The sequence below is a fragment of the Paramisgurnus dabryanus genome, chromosome 23, assembly GCF_030506205.2.
Source record: "Paramisgurnus dabryanus chromosome 23, PD_genome_1.1, whole genome shotgun sequence".
In the NCBI taxonomy this organism is placed as follows: domain Eukaryota; kingdom Metazoa; phylum Chordata; class Actinopteri; order Cypriniformes; family Cobitidae; genus Paramisgurnus; species Paramisgurnus dabryanus.
In genome coordinates this window covers 18,101,317-18,120,538 of record NC_133359.1, presented here as the reverse complement: position 1 = coordinate 18,120,538, position 19,222 = coordinate 18,101,317, and the positions used below count along the sequence as shown (strand labels likewise).

At 39.3% G+C, this 19,222-nt stretch overlaps 1 protein-coding gene across 1 annotated transcript in view; it reads right to left on the bottom strand.

The window, feature by feature from the left end:
* Positions 1-640: 640 nt before the first annotated feature.
* Positions 641-19,222, bottom strand: part of lrrc4ca (leucine rich repeat containing 4C, genome duplicate a) — a 94,407-nt gene continuing 75,825 nt past the window's right edge. The window contains exon 3 of the mRNA XM_065291549.2: positions 641-3,361. Within this exon, the coding sequence (XP_065147621.1) occupies positions 1,361-3,307 (1,947 nt within the window). The 5' untranslated portion in view covers positions 3,308-3,361 and the 3' untranslated portion in view covers positions 641-1,360. The remainder of the gene's footprint in view (positions 3,362-19,222) is intronic.

The following is a 19,222-nucleotide window of genomic DNA, read 5'->3' as shown; positions in this document are numbered from 1 at the left end:
TTATGGTTATCAAAACAAAAATGTTCCTTTTACTATAATAAAAACGGCTGTGTACGTAAGGGTAATACCTTTGATATATCAGTGGTGCTGGCTTTGCATACTTTTTATGGTTCTATGATGTTCAGCCCTTTTCTGTGTTTTCCCGTTGTCCGCTTTTCTTGTTTTGAAATCTTATTTGCATAAATTATTTGAGTACTTCCATTTACAGTAGCTTATTTAAAGTAGAAACGAAGAATCATGTGAAATTTTGTTGACAATTTTTGGAATTGTCCTGCTTGCCCTTTTAACTCTTTCCCCACCATTGACGAGTTATCTTGTCAATTAAGAGAAAACGCTTCCTTGTCAAATGACAAGTTTTTACGGCAATCCGTACATCTGCTATTATCCAGTTGGTGGCACTCTTACCCAACTTATAAACACTGAAGCATCAACTGTTTGAAAAATAGTAAAAACTCTGTGTATGTTTTGATAATCGTTCTGATCTGAGATCTAACAAAAGTCCTTCACAAAAATTTTACTATTTCAGCTTTTTCCCCTAAATTTGGTATTTTTGAAGAAACCTACCCATATTTGAGAGGTGATAAAAAAAGAACAAATGAAGATAGGATGAAACTTTTTTCTCTGTTCTTTCGGATTAAACTTTTTCTCTGTTCTTTCATTTGATATATTGTATGTTTATATATGTAAAGTAGAACATTTTCTGGAAGGCATTAAACTTTTGTAAAAATGCTGCCGCTGACTGGCAACTTAAAAAAAACACTGGCGGGGAAAGAGTTAACAGAGACACATAGGCAACTCAAGGGTGAAGAAGCCAAATCTGCATAAATTAGCCTATGAAGCAGACACATGTGAATAAGATGATATGGTTGAATAAAAATTTAAAGGGATTCGAATTTCACTGATTACGATGTTAATTGATGATGTCAGTTATGGGGTGTGGCAATTTTATATTCTATTAGATTCAGCTGCAATAATTGGATCCTCACATACAGAACAGGACTTTAACAGAGTTTAAAAGCATATTAGTAAACCAGCAACCCTTAAAATAACATTTAAAAACATGGAGAAATAATTACTGGAAAAATAATTGCAGATTACATCTTTTCTCGATTAAACCACAATAGTTTTTTTTCCTTAAATAAATAACTTCTGTTATGTAAAGACACTTTTGAAACTGTTGACATACACTCACTCTCAGTGTCCATTGGTTTTCTACCAGGCTCTTTTTGCATGTCTTGCATCGCTCTACTGTGTCTTTGTTTAAACAATCTTGAAAATCAATACGTCACATACTGTTCCTTAAAGAGTTTGTTTTGGAGGTCTTTTTTGTCCTTGTATTCCCAGTATTATGAAAAGCAGTTCAGATCTGGGTCTCTTGTACATTGTCTTTTGAACTGGCCCGAATTAGCAAAGGTTCGTGGGCAGAGCTATGTATAGAATTGATGGTGGATGCGTGGTTGTATGCAGTCTTGTAAGCATTGTAATGATTCAGGTGCTCATGCTCGAGTGGAGGGAGGGTCAAATGACCCTCCATGGTAGGTCCACCGGTTACGCAGTCCTCATCTACGTTGATGATCTCGATGGTTCGCGTTGGTGCGTGATGGTTCTGCTGGTGATGCTGTTTGCGCATTTTATAAAAGATTATCAGCATGACGGCCGCCATCAGAGTGATGGCCACGAAGCAGCCGATGATGATCTTGGTGGTCTTCATCACCTCGTCAAGGGTGTGGAGAGAGCCATCGATCGTGGCTGTGACGGGGATGGTGTAGGTCTTGTCGGTGGCCTTGGTGGACAGCGAAGTCCTTGCTGTAGTGGTGGTGGTTGTGGTGAAGGAAGGTGGTGAGGTCTCCCAAATTCCAGAGGAGGGGGTGGGACCTCCCTTCTGCTGAACCGTTGGGTGGCCCTCTTCGTGCGACGATTCCGTGGTCTCGACGGTAACTGTAGTGAAGTAACTGACGCCACCATTTTCTGTAGAGGACACATTGAGTATGGCCGAGGCTGTCGTGTTGCCTGCGGAGTTGCTCACCATGCAAGTGTAAGTTCCTGTGTCCTGCATCGTAACATTGGTGAAGTTTAACGTCCCATCATTGAGCACAGAAATCCGAATCTTGTAAGCCCCGTGTGTCATGATTGAGCCGTTGGGTGTGATCCAACTGACTGAGGTCAAAGAGTTTGCTCGACATTTCAGTTCTGCTGCCATGCCTTCGGTCACGTTCAGGTCAGCTGGAGGCTCCACAATCACAGGTGCGTAACAATGGAAATAGTTCTGGTCTAGTTCACCAATGTATCGCCCCTTGTGGCTAGTAGGTGAAGCACAGCGAGCACAGCAACTGGTATTAGCCGGTACCATTTCTTTAAGCCACCAACTAAGCCACAGGATGTCACAGTCGCAATTCCAGGGGTTGTGGTGCAAGTGTACTCTCTCCAAGTGATGCAGTGGGGTGAACAGGTCATGGGGCAGGAGGGTAAGGTTATTGTGGGCCAAATTGAGCTCTACGAGGGACTGAAGGTCGTCAAAGGCGTTCCTCTCAATCGTTTGGATCTGTGCATGCATCATCCACAGTTTCTGTAGGTGAATGAGGCCTTTGAAGGACCCTGGCCTTATTATAGAGAGCTGGTTTCCCGACATCTCCAACTCATCCAACCGGACAAGCGGAATCAGGTTGGGAATCTCTTTCAGGTTGCACATGCCCAGGTTCAGGTAACGCAGGTTGCTCAGGCCTTCGAAAGCACCTTCTGAAATATACGACAACCTTTTCAACTCACCTAAATCCAGCCTTCGCAGTGACGGTACGCGGTTGAAGGCATAGGAAGGTATACTTTCTACAGGGTTATTCCTCAACCAAAGCTCCTTAAGTTTGGACAGGTACTCAAAAGCCCCATTGGGGATTGTGGTCAGTCGATTATCAAAAAGCTCTAGTGTATTGAGGTTAGCCAGCCCATTGAAGGCTCCAATTTCAATGTTGCGGATATGGTTTTTGCTGAGTTGTAGTATCTCCAGGTGTCGCAGGTGCTTGAAGCTGTCAACCTTGATCACCTGTATGAGGTTTTCCTGAAGGTTCAGATACCTCGTGTTGGTGGAAATGCCGTCAGGGACATCTCGAAGGCCACGTCGCGTACAGATGACCTTGCTGAACTGGTTGCTACAGGAGCAGACGGAGGGGCAGGTCTGCGCTCGCACCAGGCCAGCCACCACCAGAAGCTGCAGGGCAAGCAACAGCACGAACAATGGGTCGGACAGGGCCCGGTTCCACCTAGGACCTCTCATCGTCTGCTGCATCAGGGAGGAGGTCATCTTGTTTATCATTCATAATTCGTTGACAGGTTCTCCACTCTTTGGGACGTGTTTTATTAGGCCAAACTGAAAAAGAAGGAAAAGGACATACTTAGAATACAGATATTTACATTTGCCATAGTCTTACTCTAGTCAGTTCTTACTGAAACAAACAACATGATCTCACAGAAAGTTGTGTTATAGTCATCAAAATTTGATTAATTTATTCTTGTCCATGGCACGAAATTCAGTTTTTTCCAGCCTTGAGCACAAATGTCTTTTTTGTGACACTCGCACAAATTTCTATAAATAGTTTCTCATGTCAGTGGCACGACTTTCTTTTTCGTGTCATTTTTAAATCATTGCTGCTTGGGGTTGGGGTTAGATTTGGGGTTTGGGTTAGGATGTACTTTTATGTATTGTTTTATTATTTGTTTTCCTATTATTGTTGCCTGGAGTTGGGGTTTGGGTTATGTCAGGGGTGGGCATTCCTGGTCCTGGAGGGCCACTGTCCTACAAAGTTTAGATCCAATCCTGATCAAACCCACCTGAATGTCATTTTATTAGGATTTTCAGAAGTGTATAATATGCTACAATACCAATAAATAGATAATACATTTCAATATGGAAACAGACACTGTCTATACTTTGTTCACTGTGAAACATTTTGTATTGTAATACCAAGATACATAATTAAAAGTACAATGTTCTCAGTAGCATTAAAGTTTATGAGAATTTGAGTAACTTGATTAAATTATTGTGGTTTACTCATACCTAAAAGTAGTACACACAAAGTGCACACTACAGTATGTACTCTCTGATTAAAGCAACAAATACATTTACATAAAATTGTATTATCCCATCCTCAACCTAAGCAAATCTTACACATTTTAGCATAATGATAACCACAAACATAACAGAACCTCTTTAAAACACCAACACAACAGAATACTAACATTATTATGTCTCTCTTTATCTCCTCTTTCTTAAAATAGATAAAATAACACTTTATTCTGCATATACTCTCCATATTCCATCTGGAAATCCTAAAAATCCTCTTTCTTGTTTTAACAATGATGCTTTAACAAAACAGAAACTATCCGTGAAACCAAACTGGACTATTTATCAATATACATTAAACTTGAATACTTAAAAATGGGATCTTAAACTTCTTAACTCAAGTTCGATTCCACAGACTACAGATTCATCGTATTGCCCTTCCACCTTGATTTTATTGTTTGCTATGCATTCAAAACTATCTATATTCCAGCCACACAAGTCCCTACAGCCCAACTGAGCTGAATCACAGACATAACATTTCTCACACGCATGCACCGCAGGCAACCTTGGTGGAGTGTTTCATATCCATTTCATTTTTCCGAGTGTGTGTTTGTGTGTCTGTATTCTCAATCTAAGTCACATAAAGTCGCACCACAATATTGGGTCTGCTTTCACCGTTTCCTCTCTCCTGAGAAGATATAACCGCAGCCATGTGTGTCATTTTCTATATTCCTGCAGCGGAGGCATAAGTAACAGCACAGTGACCCACCATTCAATCCTTCAATCATGAGCCTTCAGCTCTCTTCAGAGATACTTAAAGGAATCAGTTGTGCCGGACTGAGAATGTACTGTGGTACAGGAAGTGTATGGACAGATGCCCATTTATAGCTTAAGAGTTCAGTTTAGTCTAAAGCACTGTTTACACTGACAGCATGTGGAAGGTGAGGTGACTGAGTGCTCTATGTTTTATATATTTTTGTATTTGGCAGGTGCTTTTATCCAAAGAGATATACAGTGCATTTAAGTTATACATTAATTATCAGTGTTTGTGATCCCTGGGATCGAACCTATGACCTTTACGTTGTTAATGCAATGCTTATCAATTGAGTCGAATGCTGCTAAGCGTATCAAATCAGCAATTAATAAATACATATCATTCAAATAAGATTTTATTACTTATGTAAATATGAATGCATAAACGAATCAGAAAAAAAAAACAGTTGAAAAATATTCCCTAACTGTCACTAGGGCTCTACACATTTAAAATGTAATATTTATACCAAAGAGAGCTTATTACTACTACAAAGCTACATATTGGTACCAAATGTATAGGCAAAAACTAGTTGTAACACGGACCGTTTACATTGTTGCACAAGGTTGAGTGTTTTGTTTTTCCGGTATTTTATTTCACGCTGCCAAAAGACGATCTCCTGCGAATTTATGGAAAGATGAACGAGTGTTTTGGTTGCATGTAAGTAAATGTTTCCGGTTTCTGAGTTGGGTGTGTAAGATACCAAAACCATGGCTATGTCATATTAATCAGTGTCTTGTTAACTAAAACAAAGCATCGTTTTGAAATACCACCCAACTTTTAACAACTTTTTTGGTGGGCTTGAAAATATTTTGACCCAGCGGGGTTAATTTTAAAGCTGTGTTACAACTAACCCCTCAGCACTTACCCTATGAAAACTGCTAACGTTAGCGTAACTCTTGCCGTTGTTTTAAATAGGCTACACACGAATGATTGCTGGCTGCCAACAAAATAAATGTGCCTGTCTTATCAAAAATTGTGTGTAAAAATTTATTTTTGTTCATATCTTTAATATTGATTGAATAAGATCAAGTCAAAGATTAAAATAATGAAATTAATGGCTAAAATCAGACTTTGATTTTCATTATCTCAGAATTTGATTTTGAGACTTTTTTTGTTTTTACGCACTGGGTAACGTATTTTTTTTTTCATATTGTGCTGCTTTTTTCACATATTTAGACATTTGTATCCATTTATAATTGAACTATGGTTAGATGAGGGATGAATAGTGTAGATACGTGTCTATTATAGACAGATATATAAAAAATATCCACTTCAAGTATATAGACAAAATAGTATTTAAATATATTTGCCTACAAACTTCATTTTTAGCAAGTGTTACAACTAACCCCCTGCCTGTTACAATGAACCCCACCTATGGGGTAAGTTGTAACGTTTGCACTTCTGTCACGTTTGGTGTAATTGTCCAAGAATGGTAAGTACTACTGTAGAAACAAACTTCAAATGGTCATTTGTAGCAGAGATGTGTGTGTTGCTTGTGTAAAAATATAATTAATCAAACTCAAATATTTTTTGAATGATTAAATTGGACAATGAGCAACTTTTTTGGTGTGTGACGGATTCATGCACAACTTTAAAAGCTTACAGACTGGACTATTTATCAACTTACATTAAACTTGAATACTTAAAAGTGATGGGTCCTCAACTAATTAAAATAATTAATTCAAGCACTGAATAAATTATTAAAGTTTCAAAATAGAAATGTATACTTTGAAATTAAAGAGTACACCTTTGTATCTAGAGTTCATATTGGTACCAAAGAGAGCTTATTATCACCTCAAAGGTTGATATTGGTACCAAATGTATACATATAAAAAAAAGTGAAAATGAGAGCAACGTTTATATTGCACACATCTGCTAGACGTTACCAGGTTACCTTGATTATTTTGACCTAATACACTTCGCAAAGAAAATAAATAAAGGCTACTTAAAACTAAAAACGAATGATAGATGGCACATAGTAGGACATATTTAAAGGGTACTACCCCAGTGACATCTTGGGACCATATTTTGACCATTTTTTCTGACAGTGTCAAATGCTAATTATTGCAGAGATTTACATTTACATTCATGCATTTGGCAGATGCTTTCATCCAAAGTGACTTGCAATGCATTTAAGGTATACATTTTATCAGTACTGCTCCTGGGAATCTAACCCATAACCTTACATCGGCTAAATGAATGAATGTAAATGCAATGTTGAACCAATTTAGCCACGAAGAATAGAGATGAATCATAGCACAAAAAACTATAACTTTTTCCACCATCTTGCAAACACTAAACTTCAGTGTCTCACAGCGGACTGACAGGCTATGGTTCACCGTACATGAATGTTGCACCCTGTGGCTATTACATCATCCTCTACTGTACGGCTAAAGCTAAACATTGTTGTAAAACTGTTTACAGCACTTCTCCCTTTCTCTCCCTTTTATCCTCTCTGCAGGGTGCTGTTTTTAACCTAATACCGACTGCCATAACAATCAATTCTTTTCTCGCAAAACTGCTACAATCACCGCCTGAAGTCTTTTTGGCTGCTAGAGAGAATCACAAATAAAGCATATACTGCACTCAAGTTACACACAACTGCTATATGCTAAATATTTAACATCAGATCTTAGTGGCGTAGTTAGATACGCGCATTTAAATGAATTGAAATGAATTTCACGCAGAGCTCATTCGAATATACGTCTTGAGTAAATTACCAATTACGAGGAAAGATAAAGGCTTTAACTGCGCAAATATTTTAAAACAAGACCCGCCGGTTTGGGTGATGTGCAGGGTCTGGGTTTATCTTTCTTGATTTGATTTTAAGCTAATAAAATCTATGTTGAGAGGGAGGAACAGCAAATATAAGAGCAAAAGGCTTTGGAAAAATCTAGCAACCTCGCAAACAATAAGCCGGGCAAAATTAGATTTACTGTGGGAAGGGAATTAGATGAAAAAAATGATAAACAAAAAATGGGATTAGGAAATGAATACATTTTTAAACTTCTCTCCTCATAAGAGAGGATAAATGCGGCGGTAAGTGCTTCAGCGAGATGGGAGGTACAGCAGAGGATCAAGAGACGGAAATGCTGAAAAGGTAAGATTTGTAAAGAAGTGAAGTGAAAACCAATCCAATGACGTCTGTGTGTTTCTCTGCACAGATCAGCCGTAAAAGCGTTTGTGAACACAGTGAGGTGAAAACAATAATGACAATCACACATTTCGGCTATTAGAAGTAGAGGACGTGCATAGAGATGACATGAGGGCCATTGATGTCATTGTCCTTACAAAAGTGGCAGATGCTGCTCTGATCTTCTGAGCTTTCTGTTTCTACAAAAAAATATTTTTTAAATATTATAAAAAGTACAAAATAAATAGTTCTTCTAAGAACCTTTGACTGAATGGTTCCTCAATGGAGGAAATACCTTTTATAAACACCTTTATTTTTAAGAGTGTAAAAGAGTTGTTATTTTGACAAAGATGAAGTTGAGGAAACGTGTGTCATACTGACGCTGTGTTTATTCGCACACCCAAGGCCCAAAAAACATTTTCTTATATTTGTCAACCATATCCAGAGAGACAGAAGCCCTGAGCCAGGCTTCATTTATCTGCAGGCTTGGGTTTATGCCATAGGCTGCTGAAGCAAAGTTCATAGGTATGTTGGATAGCATCAATAAACTATGATAGTTTTGCCTTCGTTTACAAGACTGGGAATTGGCTCCTATAAAAGCAAGGAGGATTGGAAGATCTTCATAGGGTCATTCATCTACAGCCGGATGAACAGGTGATGGACTGTAGCCTTGGAATGTTAGGATCACAACAGCACATGATGCAAAGTAGATGGACAGAGGATGGTTTGTGTAAAAAATCATGCTTATGAATAGTTTTGGTTCCAACATCTGATTGGATGTGCCATTTTAATCTGTAAATTTCATTCTATATTTATGTGTTTTTGGTTCAATAAGAATCATTTTGACAACTGTAAACAATTAGGATAATATTTCTATATATACTGAATTCTGTACTAATGTGTTTCTATTATTAAACTAGACATGCATTTGCATCTTAAGGGCTATTTTTATTTAAAATTGGAATACATTGTCAGAAAAAAAGATTTAAAAAATTGTCCGTTCTGGAATGGTACCAATTAAAAATATCCTAAAATGTACAAATATGTATACATTTGGTACCTTTGAGGAATTAGTATTAATTTTTTAGGTGCAAAGCTGTACTTTTTGAAAGGGTGCCGACCCAGAGACAGCTACAGTGTAGGGACAATTTTTTGACAAATTTTTGTGACAATGTATGACCCCTGTTATTTATTAATAGACTAAATGATAGTCAAAGAAAAAGTATATATAATTTATTTGATTTAAATCTGTTAAGAGAATAATCAAATTTAACTCTTTCCCTGCCATTCACAAGTCAATTAAGAGAAAACATTTGCATGAATAAAACGTCTTTACCCAATTTATAAAAAACTTTTTTTGTCTTTTACACTTCATGTATGTTTTGATAATTGTTCTGAGTCTGATCTCTAACAAATTCCTTCACAAAAATGCAATTATTATTTACCTTTTATAAAAAAAAAATATTTGTAAAGAAAAAAAAACATATTTAAAAAATTTTAAGCAGAGAAAAAAAATATATATAGGATGAAAGATTTTTTCCTGTTTTGTTTGTTTGTTTATTGTTTGTTTGAAAGCAGAGGGTCTGTTCTTTTATTTGATATATTTGTATGTTTATATATTTTTAGAAAAAAATATTCCTGTAAGAAATTTTGTGAGACTTTTGTGAAAATCACAAAAAATGCTGGGGGGCAACTAAAAAAAAGGCTGGCAGGGAATGGGTTAATATAATCTATATACTCTATGTTTAATAGTTTTCCAATTTTCTGTGGTATCTTTTCATTTTTTTATGTAAAGTTGCGTTGAAACAATGCAACATTGTAAAAATGTGCTATATAAATAATTTTGACTTGACTTAAATGTGACTATCGAGTAATAATTTTAATAATATTATTATTATTAATAATACAATCTTTTTTTTAATAATAATACAAATTATTATGATTATATATGTTATTATATAATTTATTTTTAATTGTCCTATATTTTATATTTTTTTATATTAAAATTTAATTATACATAATAACAATTATTTTTTATTAAAATTTTCATGTGATAATACAATTATTTATCAAACTCTCTTTTCCACTGTTGGCCAGAGCCTTGAATGGCCTATTGCTTCAAAATACATTTCAGTCACCCAAAAATTTTCCCACGTCGTTCTAATCCGAAAGTTTAACAGTTTACAACCTAAGCTCCAAAAAAGTCCAGAGTTCACAAAGTCGACATGTTTGGCAGATGCTTTTATCCAAAGTGACATACAATACTTTCAAGGCCAGTCTTGAAAAGAGTGAGAAGCAATGACGATTGATGTTATTGACATCTAATGTTTGTCACACCATGCTTCATGTGAGAGCAGCAAAACATTTTGCACCAATGATTTAATTTTAGAGCAAAACGTAATTTTAACACACAAGTCATATTGACTGTTTTTATACATTTGTATATGATGCATTTCAGAGCTTGACAGCTTGTGGTCACTACAAGCCAACTGGTAAAGCATTGCATTTGCTGCACAAAAGCTCATACCTTCGATCCCTGCGAAGACATACGCATACATTTACATTTATTTATTAAGCAAATGCTTTTATCCAAGCGACTGATAAAATATATAGCTTGAATGCACTGCAAAATCATTTCGGTTAAAAGCATCTGAAAACGTGTAAATGTACCATACAAAGCAAAATTCTTAGGCCACCATGTCATCATTTGATTTGTTGTTTTTCGATCCCGGGGAACACACATAATGATAAATTGTATAGCTTGAATGCAGTGTAAGTAGGTTTAGATAAATGCATCTGACTAAATGTAAACCGTTCCCTTAAGAAACAGAGCTAAAAGCTAGGTTGCATTATATAGGGGCTTACAGCTCCAGTGACGATTTCAAAATTTCATTTAAATAAAATACATTTCCCTGGAGCTATATAAAATCTACAGTAAGGTCATATTCCCAGTCCTACAGTACAGCCTTGGGTACGAGTCAGCTCATTTTCACATTAACAAGTCTTCCAAAAAGACCAAACAGCACCGAGTAAAGAAAGCCCCTCCTCAGGACATTAAATAATCCTGTAAGCTCTGCAGCGAGGAGCATCTCAGACCTGGTCCTTTAAAAAATTAAATAATGAGATGAAAAGATGACTCATAACAAATCAGCAAAAACTTCCACTGCAGAACTGTGACTCTCTCAACAACCAATCAGAAAAAAGGAAAAATTACTGCATCCATCACTACATGCCCATATTTGGAAATGATACGGATGTGGGCTCCGTCAGACGGTCGCAACTGGAGACTGAGACGAGGAAATGGGCTTGGCATTGCAGAAACAAATGTCGCCTGTATCTGTTTGCACCATGCAAGTCCAGATCCCCGTGGTGGTGCCAGGTGGAGACGACTGGCAGGGAAAGTGGTAAAAAAGCCCCTACAGAGAAAGATGAGTCGAGCACGGTCAGATAAACCAGCCCGGCGAGCTTGTGAGAGCTTAGGTGCCTAGATGTATGTAGCAGCAATATGTAAAGGCGGATAAAAGCATTTCAATTCGGAGAAAGAGAGGATGAACTTGGTGACACAACTACCTTTCTGGCTCACTAACCAGATTTTTTTTACACACTTATTCAGCTAACATAAGTTATGTTGTCTAAAGTGAATTATAAAATTGGGGGAAAACACTTTCATTTTACCATAACAAAGGCAATAACATTAGCAGCGAAATTATTTTGAGTCATTGAGAAACCGCCACAAGAAATATTACCACCCCCGTCTTTCAGCCGTACAGTATGTCACTTTTCTGATGAACAATGAAAAACAAAGCAGAACAATAAAACCGGCATGTGTTCATTTAGCTTTCCTGTCATCATTTACTCAACCACATGTCTTTCCATACCCATAGGATTTTTTCATCCGTGAAACACGAAGATGAGAAATGAGAGGATGGCGATCGTAACTGCCAAGCTACATAAAACACAGAGAAGCAAGATGGTTGCTAATGCGGTGAAAGGTGATGCTTATTTTAGGAGACCCGAAAAACAACTACTATGGTTGTTTGCTATTAGATTTGCATCGCATTAATATCCACCAATCAGATTTTCAGGAGCAGATCAGAGCTGGAATAGAAGTTTTAACTAAAAACTTTTTTTATTTTCATTTTCATCTGTTAAGTCATGTATAATAACTGTTATGTCAACGTGATCTCATGAGAATACATCTCAATTTTTAAATAAAGAGGGGTTGTACCGCACAAACATTTACTTTCACTTTTATACACATTGAAAAGTATAATATCAATGTAATGACAGGACTAATACATTCATTTTTTATGTATTAACAACTTTACAGACTGCTTTTTTCTATTCATAAATATTACAATTTTGGGAATTGACATTTCTTACTCATATTAATGATGTTTTCAGTTGTATTTTCTGACTATGTAGGGCAGTTTACTCGTTTACCTAACACAATATTAAACATAAATATACACTTTAAAATCTTTAAATAAATAACATTTTTGTAACCATTTTGTAATATTTTGTTTGTTTCCCATGACACACTAAAGGCGTTTTCCCCTATGCAACAACAATAACATCAAAACACAACATAAATGATGTCATAAAAGATGTTAATTTTATTGATTCGCTGTAATCCACATTTTTAAAACATTCCCCGCCAGCATTTTATGTTTTGAAAAGTTGCTCGCCAGCATTTTTTGTGATTTTCACAAAAGTTTCACGAAATGCAGTCCAGGAAAATTCTTAAAATATATAAACATAAAAATATATCAAATGAAAGAACAAACAAATCTGCTTTCAAAAAAAAAAAAAAAAACAGGAAAAAATTCCATTCTATCTTTATTCTTTTTCTCTGTTTATAAACTCTTAAATATGGTTATTTTTCTTCAAAAATCCATTTTTTAAAATAATTGCATTTTTGGAAAGAATTCTGTTCGATATCTGATTCAGAACGATTATCAAAACATACAGGGAGTGGAAAATCAATAAATAATTTTTGCTTAAGATTTTTTTAAATTGGTTAAGAGAATAATCATGGTATTACCGATTAGCCTACCAAAAAATTCACCAGGAACACATTTTTTAATGCAAATGTTTTCTCTTAATTGACAAGATAACTCTATTATTATAGATAACTCGTCAATGGCGGGGAAAGATTTAAAATTCATACAAATGTGAGAAACAGATCCAAATTCAGCCCTTTATCAAGCGATCTTGATGTCCGTTCTCATCAGCGACTGTAAAATATTGTGCCTCAAGAAGCTTTACAACACATTGCTTTACGGTAGTGACTTCATAAGCTTATTGGCTCTTTCGTGCTATGTCACAGATTTGCAACATTGCCGTCTTTCAGTCGATGTACTTTTGAAATTTGAAATGCGCACCTTGACAGATAAAAGCCAGATTAACGTTATCATGATTTAATAACTTTAATACTTCTCTGTACTTCATATACTTCAGAGAGGACCGCGGCTGCAGCACATCACCATTTAAACTACTTTTGGTACTGCTTTTGAAACGCTGTAATAAATAAGTTATTGTAATTACACTTAACTGTCTGTTATGCTTTTTATTTCTAACAGTACATGGTTTTAATGTTCAGTTTTGGCTAGGACTGTATTAGCGGCTTAAATATATATTTTACATCATATTGTTGCAAAATTGTACTAGACATTTCTGTCCATTATATAAAAAATAAATTATTTCCTTAAATTTTTGGTTTAAAAAGGGTTTGGGTTTAGGGTAAAGTTTGGGGTAGAGTTAGGGTGGTAACATTATCGACATAATGGTTAAAGGGAAATTATACAGCAATCTTTATGGAATGAAAGATTTGTAAATGTTTCACGTTTTATAGCTGTAAAAATTTAATAATGCTACGATTAAATGTTGCAAATACGTTGTATGCTTTAGCATCTAATGTATAAAAATATGTTTTCGTGTTTTTTAAAGGTACATATTAATACTACGTATTAAAAGTGACACCAGGCTGGTTATGTTGTATGCAAACCTTTAAACCAAATATATATAATGTGAATTAAACTGAATTAAGGGAATTTGTGCTTGCCTCCTGCCTTTTTTCATTTGATTGGTTGGAAAAAAAATAAGTTAAATTAGCTTAAGTTATTTTAACTTTATTTCTATAATTTATAGCAACTCCTCTCTAGTCAAGAGAGTTAAAATGAATTGTAATTTCTAACTGATTAAACAAAAAAAATATAATAATAAGTGCAACAAGGGATTTTTGCAGTTTAGTTTGATTGGCTGGAAGTCGCAATTGCTAACGCTGCTAATGCAACACTTTTACAACCGATCTTTAATCTTCAGCTTGTAGAAACCTTTACAAATCAAGCTACAAACCCTGTCATTTAATTGACTTGTTCAATGTTCTCTACCGGATTGAAACGCCTCAGACTGAAAGGTCGTAATTCTGCAACAGAACAGGCGCTTCCAAAAGTAACAAGTGACCATCTGGTGTATTCTGTATCCCAGAACACCATTCAGAAACTGCACGATTTATGCAAATGAATTCCTGTTTCCTATACCGTCTTCAAATTCGCATCTCTGCAAATACTTTACTATCTTCGTCACGCCCATTCAATGTGCCCCGCCCCCTCCCTCCTGGTTGTCAATGGGCGCCGCAAAGCTTCTGCTCTGCGTCTCCCTGGCGACCACATTTTTAGCTGGCGCTGATTTACTTCCTGTCCTTGGTTGCCATGCCAACCCCCCTGCGAGGAGTTATCTTCACCAGTCACTGGGACAAACTGTAACAAAATTGTCTTCACTGTCTTTCAATCGCCGCTAAATCTTCCCTCTTCTTTTGTAACTAATTATTTTGTAGGAAAGTGCCAAAGGAAACGTCTCCACTAACATCATTTTGTTGACATGAAATAAAACGCTCCTCAGCTTGAAACGAATCTAATGTATTATTCAATACAGAAAAAGACACTGCATATCTCAACTACGTCCTCATTTAGAGCCACGAATAGACACTTCACTTTAGATTCAGTCCTTGACAAAACATTTATATAACTGCAGTGGGAAGTAACTAACTAAAACGGATAATAGATGCTACTAACCTATATTTGACTTACATTTCTCATGCAGGATGACAAAAATTCAACTGACATGTGGTCACTAAAGTGTAGTATGGTGACAATAGCTATGTTTACATGCAACCAAATAATCGCATTGATGGCTCAATCGGTTTGAAAACACTTAAATCAATACAATTGAGGTCGATCTTTTGATCGTATTGAAAGGGGTGGGGTAGTCTAATCTGTGAAAAGTACACATGTAAATGCGTGAATTATGTTTTTTTCTTAAGAATTGTGGTTAAGTTCACGTCTTATAAATTATCCTTCTTATTTAAGTATCACGTGACTTTCGTCATAGAAAAAAGGGCAATTTCAACACGCATTATTAAGGTAAGGGGTTCACACACTGCACATTCTGTAGGGTTCATGTTTACTTTCATAACATTAGGCTACATAAAACAATAAAATAGCGTTGTGCGTTTCAAAAAGTGTGTTTTTATTGCCTATATCTGAAAAGAACAACTTTTCTCAATTCAGCTTTGATTTATCCAGAGATAAAGGGTGAACTTGATGAGAGATGCTGTGAGCTGCGTTGCCAAGTCCTCTGCTTTATTCAAGTTCAGATTTGGGTTCAAACTGTTTCCGCAAGATGATTTTTTTTGTGGGTTAAAGATGTTCGTTCATTAGTTATTGGCATTTGGACTGTGTAAACTGTACTGTCATAACCTGCAATCAGATTAAATTCAGTCGGATTGAAAAAAAATTTTGTGCATGTAAACATGACATCATACTTTTTTCAATGGTTAACCCACGCAGTACAATCAAACAGTATGTTGATGTATTTTATGATCACATTAATCTTATCTAGTTTAAACAGATTTATTAAAAGTGAAATATTTGGGAAATATTGCTGTTTGGCAATGTTTTCAACAATGTTTACACAGAAAATTAGCATATCTTAATCTTAAATGTATATTATAATTAATATTGGATATAAATTAATATATTATATGTATAACTCTTTGTCAGAATTGACACTAGCTGCGTTTCTATTACCCTTCAAATTGCACAAATTGAAATTTTTTACAGACGCTAGAACACATTTCTCAATACTTAGGTTCCCTTTCAATACGGTTCACTTCGCATTGCGTCAGTTTGCTGACGCTATGGGGGAAACTCCTGTTTACTCCGTGATTGAAGCCTATTGGTTAACGTCTGTAGAAAATACAGACCAATGACGTTTGAGCCCGCGCGGGGGCGTGGCACACGTCCCTATATAAGCCGGTGAAATACGTCAAGAGCTCATTACTTTTCTCCTTCAGCGCGAACCTTCTCGCTGCTCCGAAGAAGAAGCCCTTACTCGCCGTCGATCCAAGCACTGCAGCGGACTACAACACACCAGCGTGTTCCCCTGCCGCTTTCCGGTGAGCCTACAAGAGTATCTAAAAGAGCAGAAGCGCGTTGAGATAATGTCGCTTCGGCATTGCGGCTCCTGCCGAGCCCCTTTGCCCGTGGAGGATTTCCACAAAGAGTGCGTCATCTGTCTGGGTCCTGCCCACGCCGAGGCCGTACTCACTGAGGCGGGCTGCGCCCACTGCGAGCTCCTTCCTATCGCGGTGCTGCGCTCCCGCCTCGAGATCTTTAAACGGAAGGCTTCCCGTGCTCTCCCGCCTAAACAGCAGCGGAGCCGTGAAGCTGGAAGACACCCTGAGACCGAGTCCACGCCGGCTCATCCCCCGCGTGCTCTGTCTCCCCGCCGTCATCCTGTCACCTTCGCCCGTGAGGACTTACGCCCCCTGCCGAGTGCTAGCGGCATGGTTTCCTTTGGGTCCGGTGACAACTTGGAGATGATGTCATCCTCTGAGGAGTTGGAGGATTGGGCGGCTTCGGATGACGACGCCCACGCAGCCGCCGCCGATGAACCTACCGAGTCGCGTCCTCACGACTCTGAGCTCATCCGCATCTTGACGCAAGCTACGGCGGAGCTCAATATCAAGTGGTCGCCGCCGTCAGAGCCTCAACTCAGCCGGTTGGACGAGTGGTTTCTGCAGCCCGGGCGCCGTCAATCATCCCGCCAACGGCAGGCGCCGTTTTTCCCGGAGGTTCACCAGGAGCTCACCAAATCCTGGCGTGCTCCCCACTCCACCCGAGCTCAGAGCGCCGTCTCCCACGTCCTCTCCGTAGTGGACGGCGCCGACGAACACGGCTACTCTAAGATGCCGCCGCTCGAGGAAACTGTCGCCGCCCATCTCTGCCCGTCTTCAGCCGGCGGATGGAGGGCTAAGTTGAACCATCCGTCGAAGCCCTGTCGCCTTACATCGACCCTGGCGTCGAAATCCTACGCCGCCGACGGACACGCTGCATCCGCTCTCCATACGATGGCGGTACTGCAGGTATACCAGGCAAAACTCCTCCGCGACATGGACGAGTCAGGTCCGGACCCGTCGACCTTTCAAAACCTGCGCAGCGCGACTGATCTGGCCCTTCGCGCCACTAAAGTCGCCACTCAGGCTGTAGGAAGAGCCATGGCCAGCCTGGTTGTTCTGGAGAGACATCTGTGGCTGAACTTGACGGAAATCAAGGACACGGACCGGGTTGCCCTTCTTGACTCGCCCGTGTCACCGTCGGGGCTCTTCGGCTCCGCTGTGGAGGGGTTCACCCAGCGCTTCACTGAGGCACAGAAATCGTCGCAGGCTATGCGGCATTTTCTACCGAAACGATCTGCCTCAGCGTCTGAGACCGGCCGCCCAAAACCGCCGCCAGCTCAACGCCCTAAGCCAGCACCAGCTCAGCCCCAGCCGAGAGCTGAACCGGAGGTCAAGCGCCAGCGTCCTGCACGACCGGCTGGCCCGCCTCGACGCCGCGGTCCCCGTCCTAGGATTACGCTGGACCCGACGCCGGCACCGCCTCCCTGAAGAGAGTCTGAGGAGGAAAAGAGGCTCTGGTCCCGCTTCGGCCGGCCCGCCCTCGAAAGTTCTGCGTGTTTCAGTCCCCTCGGGCGCTGGACACACCCTCGCTGTAACAGCGAAACACAAATTTTTACCTTTTCACAAAAAGAGCAAATTTCCTCCTCTGTACACACAAACACACACACACGGCTTAACGTCCATAAGCATATCGACGCTCGCCGTCAAATTTCACGTTTGGCAATCCACCCCCGGTATGCCGGGCTGGATTCTAAACGTAATCCAACACGGTTATTCACTTCAATTCGCACGGAGACCACCCCGGTTTCGCGGCGTTCTCTACACCACTGTCCCAGACGATCGTATACAGATCCTCAGGGAAGAGGTGCGTTCTTTATTACTAAAAGACGCGATAGAGACGGTCCCGGCGGATCAAAGCGAATCAGGCTTTTACAGTCGTTATTTTCTCGTTCCAAAGAAAGACGGCGGCCTCAGACCGATATTGGATCTACGCGTTTTGAATCGCGCCCTTGCCAAACGGCCGTTCAAAATGCTCACAGCCAGACGAATCATGGCGTTAATTCGACCGGGCGATTGGTTCATATCAGTGGATCTGAAAGACGCTTACTTTCACATTCCGATAGCGCCACGTCACAGGCCGTTCCTAAGATTCGCGTTCGACGGGACAGCATACCAGTACAAAGTTCTGCCCTTCGGATTATCTCTGGCACCACGCACATTTACCAAATGTGCGGATGCGGCTCTCGCCCCTCTCAGACAGAGCGGCATCCGCATATTGAATTACCTCGACGATTGGCTTATTCTGGCACAGTCAGAGAGGGAAATTACTGCGCACAAGACCGTTGTACTCCAGCATTTGGAGAATTTGGGGTTCAAAATCAACCTCCAGAAGAGTTTGCTCACCCCCACGCAGCGAATCACGTTCTTAGGCACGACGCTCGACTCATTAAAGATGCGGGCATGGCTTACACAGGAACGCGCGCTCACGGTCAGACGCGAGGCGGCATCGTTCAAAGCGGGTTCACATCTCCCTCTCAAACGATTCCAGAAAATGCTGGGTCTGATGGCAGCAGCATCCCCACTAATACCGTTGGGAATGCTGTTCATGAGGCCGCTTCAGTTTTGGTTGAAAGCGAAAGTTCCGCCCCGTGCTTGGTTGTCGGGCCGCTTATTAATCAAAATCACGTACAGCTGCGTGAAAGCGCTTTCGATATGGACATCCCCTCACCTTTTCCTCTCGGGCACGGAGCTCGGCTCCGT